Source organism: Nematolebias whitei, chromosome 12 (assembly GCF_014905685.2).
Source record: "Nematolebias whitei isolate Nwh7 chromosome 12, NemWhi1, whole genome shotgun sequence".
Taxonomy (NCBI): domain Eukaryota; kingdom Metazoa; phylum Chordata; class Actinopteri; order Cyprinodontiformes; family Rivulidae; genus Nematolebias; species Nematolebias whitei.
Window position 1 is genome coordinate 10,052,466 of NC_056509.1, and position 11,065 is coordinate 10,063,530.

General features: G+C 41.9%; 1 protein-coding gene across 1 annotated transcript in view; it reads left to right on the plus strand.

The window, feature by feature from the left end:
- Positions 1–11,065, plus strand: part of LOC119418744 (kinesin-like protein KIF13B) — a 53,596-nt gene that overhangs the window by 32,461 nt on the left and 10,070 nt on the right. The window contains exons 14-17 of the mRNA XM_037686080.1: positions 1,928–2,159; positions 2,262–2,424; positions 6,707–6,853; positions 7,367–7,516. Coding sequence (XP_037542008.1) covers positions 1,928–2,159; positions 2,262–2,424; positions 6,707–6,853; positions 7,367–7,516 — 692 coding nt within the window. The remainder of the gene's footprint in view (positions 1–1,927; positions 2,160–2,261; positions 2,425–6,706; positions 6,854–7,366; positions 7,517–11,065) is intronic.

Here is an 11,065-nt window from a genome sequence, read left to right on the forward strand (position 1 = left end):
ACGGCAAAGACTGGTTCATCCCAAAGATCCAGTCCCCCGGCACAAACAGAGTAATATTGTGTATGCTGTTCAGTGTCAGGAGGGCTGTGATCAGTCTTACATCGGGGAAACAAAACAGCCACTGGCCAAAAGGATGGCCCAGCACAGAAGATCAACATCATCAGGCCAGGATTCTGCGGTCTACACTCATCTCCACGCCAGCGGTCACTCTTTCAGGGATGAAGATGTGCACATCCTGGATAGAGAGGAACTATGGTTTGAGAGAGGAGTAAAGGAGGCCATCTTTGTGAAAAGAAATCGTCCATCATTAAACAGGGGTGGAGGCCTACGTGTTCAATTGTCCCCCTCTTACAATGCTGTGATTGCTAGTATCACTCAGCCCTCTGTGAATAGTAAACAGCCATCAGTGTGCTAATGATCCATTGTTAGGCTGATGGTCCTTCTTGAGCATGTGATCAGCTGGTTTTGGTTGTCAGCAGCAAAACTGGTTGATCCACTCTGAGAAGGTGCTATTTAAGAGACTGAGCTGAAAACAGCACCTCAGACTGAAGAAGTCTCTCGGACGAGAGACGAAACGTTTCTACATTTTTTGTTGTTTTGCTTTGTTTTGGGTTTTTTTGAATGTCCAGAGGACCAGATTTAACTTTTTTAGATTTTTCTACCTGGATTATTGAGCATGCATCAGGATACTACTTACTACTTGTACTACTATTTCTACTCCACAGTTTTTCATTTATCGTGGGGCTTCAGGGTATGGATCCCTCATGATAAATGAGGGACTACTGTATTCTAGTTTGAGTATTTACTATCAAACGCCCGGTTTGGTGAAGAATGCTGTCAGCCCTGTCTGCCTGCCAGGAGGCAGATGATGAGCAGTTCCAGCTTCTTTGGGTTGACTCAACAACACCATTAGATTTTTAGGATGCTTTGTTCCTCTTAGTCTTCCCATCCATCTTAGTGAAGCTGACATGAAGGGAGCTTTTTATCGACTGTCCAGGTTGTGTGAATTAATGTGACGATGGGCTCATTTCATTTGAAGGAACAGAAAGTTTTGTTTCCGTTCTTTGTCGTTTCTTCCTGTGATTGTTGTCGTGGCTGGTTACCACGTTGTGTTCAAGACAGCTGAGACATCGCCCTCGGTATAAAAGATTTATTTGACAAACAGGGGTTACAGATATTCAGAGACAAACAATTACATTAGTAAAATATATGCATATATTTGGAGCATTAAAGAACGAACCGTCTCGGTCTGGTCTTCCCCGGAAATGCCCGCTGAGCGTGTGTCATTTCCGGCTTTTATAAAAGCTTGAAAAAGCTAGCTTCTCTGATTGGTTTAGCCCTTCAGTTGCCATGGTTACTGGTGTAGACCGCCCCCTGAAGGACGTTAGTTTAAAAAGTTTATGGCACACTGAAATCGTTCTTTGTTTTAGCTCTGTTTGTTTAACGTGATTATACCTTAGTGATACCAAATGATTTGAGTTAAAATTGTTTATTTCTAGGAATAATTAATAACTATTAATTATTATCTAACATGTTTGCGTGTTCTTACTTGATCCCTTTTTATACTTCTGTTTTAGTTTAGTTGCTTTAGTTGGATTTTACTTAGTCAAACTATATTAAGTCTAAATTAAAGAGATGTGTTCTAGCTTTATTTATGTTAATCAGTCTGCTATCTGGCATGATTTTATTGCTTGTAATATATCAAATGTGAACTTGTAAAATTATCATTAGCTAATATAAGATTATATGTAAAGGTAAAATAGTTAGAATTAGTACACATTTTCTATAAATATAGTGTAACCCTGGAAGAAAGACCCACACACACTTTGTATAACATGACATTTGAATGCTTGATAGGAAATATAAAAAGGTATAAAAATATGAAATCCAACATTGTCCATCTGTCCTGTGGCTCTTCCTCCTCCAGATCCGTTGCAATCGGTGCTGCAGGCTCTGGAGAGGCAGCACGAGGAGGAGAAGCGCTGTGCCCTTGAGCGCCAGAGGCTGATGTATGAGCAGGAGCTGCAGCAGCTCCGCCAGCGACTCACTCCTGAGAAGCCCACCCTCCTGTTAGACTTGTCGGGCCTCCCTGTCGGCGCTGCTGCTGCAGTAACATCACCCTGCTCTCACAAACGCGTGCGGCGCCGGAGCGAAGACAGGTGAGTCGGCTCGTTCCTCGTTCCTTGTTGCTTGGAGAAGTTCTGAAGAAGTCCTTACCTGAGCACACTTACACAACTTGTGTGCTTGTGTTCTCGGTGCAGGGAGGCCATGATGACCCGCAGTCTGCGGCGCCTAAGAGAGCAGATCGTTCGGGCCAAACTGTTGGCGCAGGAGGCCAGCTTCATTGCCGAGGAGCTTAACAAGAGGACGGAGTACCTGGTCACTCTTCAGATACCTGCAGCCAACCTGGATGCTAACAGGAAGGTAGGATGGGAAAGAGAAAATGTTCAAAGTTGTTGGCCAACACCAAAACTGAGGAGCTGACCACTTTTTATCACTAAAAATCAAAGCAAAAACAGATGACTAGAATGAACGGACGGACAGACAGAGACACGTCCTAAGCTGCGCAGCGCGCTGTTTAAACCAACAGTTTTCGAGTGGGGTTAGGGGACATAGAGACAGTCGCGCACTGTTTGCACTGACAGTTTTACAGTTTTAGAGCAGGGTGTGTGAGAGGAGAGAGACTGAGACACATCTCAGCCGCGCGCTGTCTGAACTGACAGGTTTGGGGTTTTTTGGATGGGGATGGGTGTCGGAGAGACAGACACACATCTGAGCCATGCGCTGTTTGTACCGACAGTTTTTGAGTGGCATAGGTGCATTCAGCATGAGGGTTCAGCATGAGGGAAGAGGCTGCCTTTAGCTTTTTATCTAGCACACCTGCATTGCGAGCCGCTAGTTTAGCATTACGTCAGTGCCGACAGGTGGTTGGGGTGGGGGTGGGGTTGGGGGTTTCTGTAGACGTAGCGCTCGGTTCCGTTGACGGGGTGGTGCGCCCTGCTTGTATAATGGTAGGGGAAACACTGCATTTTACTCTTCTTCAGCTTCTTCAGCGGTTAGCGGATAGGTTTTTGCTATTTCTGCCTTTGTTTATGCTCTTTTTAGCTTTTTTTTTTTTTTTATACGTAGTGCTTTTTCTGATCATTTTGGATTTTTTTCAGCTAACCATGTTTTTTTTCTGCATTTTGTGCATATTGTAACTTTGTCTTTCCAATGATGAAAAGACTAATTTTAACGTTGGTTTTATTTCAAGCTGTTTCGTTATTTTTCTCTCAAATGATGCTTAGGATGTTTTAAGATTTGCTGGGCTGTTTTGGGGTTTTCTTAGATTGATTTTAAGATTTGTTTGGCTGTTTCCAAGAATTGTTAGGCAGTTTTTAGGTTTTGTTTTCCTGTTTTTAGGTTTTCTTCAGCTGTTTTAAGGTTTGTTATGTTGTTTTTAAGTTTAGTTTGGCTGTTCTAAGGTTGGGCAGCATGGTGGCACAACTGGTAGAGCTGCTGCCGCTCAGTGAGCAGGTCCCCGGTTCAAATACCTGTCCGGGGGCCATTCTGGGTGGAGTTTGCATGTTCTCTCTGTGCATGCGTGGGTTTTTTCCGGGTACTTCAGTTTCTTCCTACAGACCAAAAACATGCGTGTTAGGCTGATTGGTAACTCTAAATTGTCCCTAGGTGAGGGTGAGAAAGAGAGAGAGAGAGAGTGTGAGAGAGTGTGTGAGAGAGAGAGAGAGAGAGAGAGAGTGTGAGAGAGTGTGTGAGAGAGTGAGTGTGAGTGAATGATTGTTTGTCTCTATGTGGCCCTGTGATGGACTTGCAACCTGTCCAGGTTGTACCCCGCCCCTCGCACAGTGATCGATGAACATGGACACCAGCGATCCCCGTGACCCAAATTGGAAGAAGCGGGTAAAAGATAATGGATGGATGCTTTAAGGTTTGTTAGGTTGTTTTAAGTTTAGTTTGGCTGTTTTAAGGTTTTATTAGGCTGTTTTAAGGTTTTTTTAGGCTGTTTTAAGGTTTATTAGGCTGTTTTAAGTTTAGTTTGGCACCCTTAACAAACTCTAACAAGGTTGAGTCAGGTGTTTTGGTCATAACTTGGGTCAGTTTTTTGTGTCTTTTGTTTTATGCTGGAGTTACAACAACATTTTCTGAGCTCAGATAAAATGGAAGCCAACTGAAGTTTGGACATGCACAGAGTGTGCATGCTCTGAGCCCTGCAGGGGGATTTGAGAGAAATCTTCAAAACTTCTTTGGTGCATTCAGAAAGTAATCACATTTTATGTTCTGCCTTATTCCAAACTTGATTAAATTCTTTATTTTATTCACAGAATGCCTCATCATGACAAAGCAAAAAGGGTGTTTTAAATTTTTGTGAATTGGTCAAAAAAAAATCTGACATGTGCATAAGTACCTGTATTTAGAGCAGGGCTATTCAACTAAGCTGCTCAGGGGGTCACAATTACAGAAAGTCAACAGCTCAGGGGCCAGACATCCAGCATTTAATCATTATGTAAATTAACCAAGTATTACAATGAGCTGTTACCTTTTAGATGCGTTTGTTTTATTGTTTTGAATCATAAATACAATGAACAGAATCCAAAACCCATACCTAGAACCAATTAATGAACTGGTGGGCTGGACTGAAGTCACCGTCCTGCGGGCCAGCAGTTGGATAGCCCTGATTTAAAGCATATTGTTTCCTCTGATCCTCCTTCAGGTGTTTCTACAACTTCATGGGTACACAAGTGGTGAATTCAGGAGATTGGACATGATATGAAAAGACACACCTGTCTATATAAAGGTCCTGTAGTTGTCCGCACATATCAGAACCAAACCATGAAGTCCAAAGAACTGTCTGTGGACCTATGAGACAAGATTATATTGAACCACAAATATGTAAAAGGCTACAGAAGAATGTCTGAAACACTGAAGGTCTGTAGATGGAGGAAGTTTGTAACCACCAGGACTCCATAAAGTTGGCTGCTTGGCCAGTCTGAGCAAAGGGTCTTAGTCGGGGTGGGGTGGGGATGTCAGTGGAGAGAGGAGAACCTCCATGAAGGTTCTCTGCAGAACTCCCCCCTCCATGCCTGACTGGTTTTATCAAACACATCAGAACTCTGTCCTCTAAATAAATAACTTCTCGTATTTAGTAGCGGTTTAGGCTGAGACAATGTGAGTGTGGTGTATTTGAGACTCTTACAGTGAAGGACGGAAGAAAGTTCTGTGTCTTTGTTACTTTGACCTGTTGGGGTGTAATAAAATGGACCCATAAACCTGGACTACAATAACACAAAAACTGAACCAGTTCAGTCTGGTTTGGGATAGGGGTGCTTCGATGGCAGTTTTCTGGCCGATCACCGATTTTGTTTTATAATCGACACTGTCAGGTGTTATAAGGTCACAATGCACCTTCAATTTTCCAATCTTATTTTATTGAAAAACATACCCTTGAACAAAAACAGTCCATGCTCAATAATCCAGGTTACCCTTGAACAATATCCTAGAAACAGTACAAACTTGTTTTAACTGGCCATGAGGTAGTGCTCTGAAATATAAATGAAGTTCAGACAATTGTTGTTAAAACTACAAAAAATAAATAAAAATCTGTAAAATCGGTTTCTCATATAAGTATTGGCCGATCTCTGATTTCCCAAAATTAAGGAAATCGGGGCCCTAGTGTGGGAGCATGATGAGCTTCTTCCATGGTCCTAGTCTTGAAACATTTTAACTTGATTTTCAACATTTTCAGTTTACTTTAAGAATTCAGATATCAGTCTTGTTAGATGGACTTTAATCATGAAACTTTGGGGGTACGTGGTCCGTTTGTTCTTTCTGAATAAACCCAATTCATTGTTGTAAAGACACATCAGGAGGCCGAAGTTGAAAATGTCCGTTTTAATGTATTATCCTCTGTAAGAAGTGTAAAGTTTGGTGGGGAAACATAATTTGTAAAAAAAAAAAAACATATTGGAAAATGTGCACTATTCTGCAGTAGGTGAGATTTCATCACATTCTTTGTTAAAATGTCTCAAAATTATAAAAGTTCATCTGCCGTCTTGTATAAAGGAACGTAACTTGAAAAAGTGTTTCTGCTGTGAGGTGTCTGAGTCTTCTCACATGGTTTGATCATATGGTAAATGGACTGTACTTGTATAGCGCCTTTCTATCTTATTTCAAGATACTCAAAGTGCTTTACACTACAATCTGTGCCTCATTTACCCATTCATACAGCACTCTACTAGATCTCTGCAAAGCTAATTGAACAAATCATTCTAATGAGACTAATCAGTGCTTTTAGATCACATTCATACACTGATAGGACACACATGAGAGGCCATGAAGTGTTCAGTGTCTTGCCCAGGGACACTTCAGCATGTGACTGCTGGTGGATTCGAACCCCCAACTCTTGGATTGGAGGACGACTGCTCTAACCACTCAGCCACAGGAAATTTGTCACAACTCCGTCCACACACGTTTTGTTTATGTTGCAACATTAGCAGATGTCAGCACGATGTTCCTGATTGAGCTGCACACTCAGATGAAGTTTCTGAATTTTTTTTAGTTTTCAACGTCTACAGGTAGAAGACTAAACTCATGTCAACCAACAAGAAGAAGAAAAGTCTAAATTCCAGGGCTGTTGTAATAAAATCCTCTGCTTCAAACCATCAGAGCAGGTTTATTAATCGGCAGTAACTATTCCCTCTTACCGCAGAGAGATGTGGTTCTGAGTGAACCTGCCATCCAGGTCCGCCGGAAAGGAAAAGGGAAGCAGATCTGGGCCCTGGAGAAGCTTGAGAACCGCCTGGTGGACATGAGGGACCTCTACCAGGAGTGGAAAGACTTGGACGAGGACAACCCTGTAAGTCCAGAAATATACAACTTAAGTAAAGGACGTGGAAAAAAAACAACCATTTGAGCTAAAATACATTTGTTTGTTTGTTGTTGTTGTTGTTGTTGTTGTTGTTGTTGTTGTTGTTGTTGTTGTTGTTGTTGTTGTTCGTATACACCTGTTGAAATATGGAGAAATTATGGTACAGACTCCATCAATTCGTAAACTTTCTTGTCCTGCCCATACCTTCTGATGCGCTCAAGATGATTAAAAAACAATTAAATATGCATTTGTACCACTAGATGGCGTGTCATGCATCTTTTAATCAGCCCAGCTCTAAGATCAAGGTCACAAATGAAGGTCAAACGTTATACAAGGCCTTTGCTTGGTTGATTGCTGTATAATGGTTTGACGGGTGTAAAATGTGCTGTATGCAGCGCTCTTCTTAATATATAGTATATTTGTGTGAATACAAATTAACTGTAGAGAGCATCACAGTTGATAATGTTCACACTTTTGATTCTGTTTTCCTCCCTGATGTAGGTGATGAGATCCTACTTCAAACGGGCGGACCCTTTCTTCGACGAACAGGAGAACCACAGTCTGATCGGCGTGGCCAACGTCTTCCTGGCTTGCTTGTTCTACGATGTCAAACTTCAGTATGCAGTGCCCATCATCAATCAGAAAGGAGAGGTACGAGCCGACCGAGCACTTGGGTCCAGTTAGAGTCCACCAGTCCTTGTTTCCTGCCTGTTTGAGCATTTTTACAAATGTTTCCACCACAACATTCCACAACCATTACAGAGCCAGAGATTTTTTTACTCGTACACTGTTCTACTAAGTATTTACAAGACAAAGAAAATAAACTGTGAACTGATGAAGAATAAAGAGGCTTAGTTGGTAAATACAGATATTACCATGCCATACCACTTTATTTATAAAGCACTTAAAACAGAACAAGGCCAACCAAAGTGCTGTACAGCAGGACAAACAAGCAAAGTACACAGAAAAAACAAAAGTAAAATAAAAATATAGATACGAAGGAAAGAAGATAATAACTAAATGGCTAACATTGTAGAAGACAGGTTAAGAACAAATCATACTGTGTCAAAAGCCAGGGAATAAAAGTGGGTTTTTAAGTGAGTCTTAAAAACTGTGAGACAGGAGGACTGCCTGACATGCAGTGGTAAGTCATTCCACAGTCTTGGGCCTGCAACAGAGAAGGCCCTGTCACCTCTGAGCTTACGACGGGTTCCTGGAACTGAAAGAAGCATCTGATTTACAGACCTCAGAGAGTGCTGTGGGACATATGGCTGCAGCAGATCAGCAAGATAAGAGGGGGCAGAACTGTTCAGAGATTTGAAAACGTACAAAATAATTTTTGAACTGAATTCGAAAGTGAACCAGGAGCCAGTGCAGGGAGGCCAGAACTGGTGTAATGTGCTCTCTTTTGCCCGTACCAGTTAAAAATTGGGCTGCAGCATTTTGGACCAGTTGTAATCGTGCAGTGAAGGCCTGACTGATTCCAAACAGACAGACGCACATTGCAGTAATTGAGTCTGGATATTATGAATGCATGTATTACTGTCTCAAGGTTATTTTTAGACAATATGGGCTTTAGGTTAGACAGTCGCCTCAGCTGAAAAAAAAAAACAGGATTTAACAATCATGTTTACATGACTGTTAAGTTTCATGGAAGGGTCCATTATCACTCCTAGATTAGTGACTCTTTGTTTCTGTAATGGGGCTAGAGAGGAGAAGTCGATACCTTGGTTCTTGATCGTTCCATTAGGAAGAAACATGTCTTCAGACTTCTTCTCATTAAAGCTTAAAAAAAATGTAAGACATCCAGTACCTGGTATCAGCCAGGCAGTCAAGAAGAGGTTGAATAGAACATGCACCACTGTGCTTCAGAGGGAAGTAAATTTGACAGTCATCGGCATAGAAATGACAGGGTATGTTTTTTTGTTTTTTTTTGTTAATGACATCTGGTGGCAGCAGGTATAAAGAAAAGAGAAGAGGACTGAGGATGGACCCCTGCGGTACTCCCCCCCCCCAACAGAAGAGTTGCTGATGATGAACTAAAATCCTTAATGTTGACACAAAAGGTTCTGTCAGAGAGGTAGGACCTAAACCAATTGAGGGCTGACCCTGTGATGCCCACCCACTGCTCTAGCCTAGAAATGAGGAGCCCATGGTCGATGGTGTCAAAAGCAGATGTAAGATCCAATAGGACAAGCATAACAGAATCATCTGCATCTGTAGCTATGAAAATGTCATTAAAAACCTTTAGTAGAGCAGTCTCAGTGCTGTGGAGAGATTTAAAGCCAGACTGGAATAACTCTAGGATAGCGTGATCCTCCAAGAAACATTTTAACTGGGACTCAACTATTTTTTCCAGTAGTTTTGAGTCATATTAATCATCATATAATCATACTAGCATCTCTGGACGTGTTTTCATAATGCATGTTGAAAGTTCTAGAAACAGGACTGTAAACCTTTTTGACTCTGTTGAGGAAATTTAAAACACCACTAACGTTTTCAGACATTTAGACTCCTTTGGGAACATTGTTCACCAACTAGTCAACAAGTCGTCACAGCTCAATGAAATACTGGCTGAAGGTCTCCTTCGTCTGGATACTGACCCAGATGCTCTTCGCACGACCTACACAACCTGTTAGTTCAAAACGTCCTTCAGTGTGAAGGCAACCAAGATGATCCAATGCTCTGATTTGACGTATTTTCCACATCAACACACTGTACACCTACCATGGCATGACTCACTCAGATTGTGTCAGGATGCTGCGGTGCATCCTGACACATGCATGTAGGCTGCGACCATGCTCCAACCTGGACCTCCAGACGCTGCCATCGTGAAAATAAACCTCCACAAGCTTGCTACAAACTTTTGCGCATGCTCAAAACTGATCACACTTTGTTGTGTGTCATGAAAGCCAATTCATTCTTAATATTCTCCTAAAAACCTGCAAAGATGGTCCATGTTCTGACTAAATGTTTTTGTGTCATAGCCAGCCTTATCCAGGGTAAAGGGGGCCTAAATGATGAACTAAAAGTGATCAGATAGGAACGTTACAAAGAACATGACAATATGGTGATGAAAAAAAATACAGTAGGCCCTTGCTACTCCGCGGTTCGTTTATCACAGACTTGCTCTGTCACGGTTTTTCAAAATAAGATTCAACATGACACACAATTGGCTGATGGATAGATGAGCCACACGATAGGCATATTTTTTATTTAAAATAAATTATTTTAAATTATGTTGCACCTCCTGCACCTTTGTGCAGCGCTTACTGCAGGATAAACTTCCTGCTGCAGCTGATCAGCTGTTCGCCGTGCAGAGCTGAGAAGTGAGTGTGGCCAAGAGTGCTTGCAGCTGGCAAAGAGCAGACGAGAAAGGGAGCTGAAATCATGACATTTTGTTTCTTTTAGAGCGTTTAGAGTTTAGAAACATTGTTTAGAATATTGCAAGAGTGTGGGAAGGATTTAAAACACCTTTATATATATACAGTGAACCCTCATTTTTCACGGGGGTTACGTTCCAAAAAGAACCCGTGATAGGCGAAATCCGTGAAGTAGTAACCTTTTATATTTTTTACAATTATTATACAATGAATCTCCTGATGCATGCTCAATAATCCAGGTAGAAAAATCCAAAAAAGTTCAATCTGGTCCTCTGGACATTCAAAAAAACACAAAACAAAGCAAAAAAATCTAGAAACGTTTCGTCTCTCATCCAAGAGACTTCCTCAGTCTGAGGTGCTGTTAGTAGGATTTCTCCTTCTGCCTGGCTCCCGAGCTAGTGGGGATGCTGTCTGCTCTGTGATACAGAGTCCTGATGACTCCTAACTTGTGCTCCAAAGGGTGATGGGAGTCAAACTGCAAATACTGGTCTGTGTGGGTGGGTTTGCGGTACACCTCGGTTTGCAAATGTCCTCTATCGGAGACTGAGACCTCACAGTCCAAGAAAGCCAACTTGCCATTTTTTACATCTTCTCGTGTGAACTTGATGTATTTATCCACAGAGTTGATGTGGTCAGTAAAATGTTGGACTTCCTGAGATTTAATTTTAACCCAGGTGTCGTCAACATACCTGAACCAATGACTTGGTGGTGTCCCTGAAAAGGACGTCAAGGCTCTCTTTTCTACCTCCTCCATGTACAGGTTGGCAACAATAGGAGAAACTGGAGACCCCATAGCACACCCATGTTTCTGCCTATA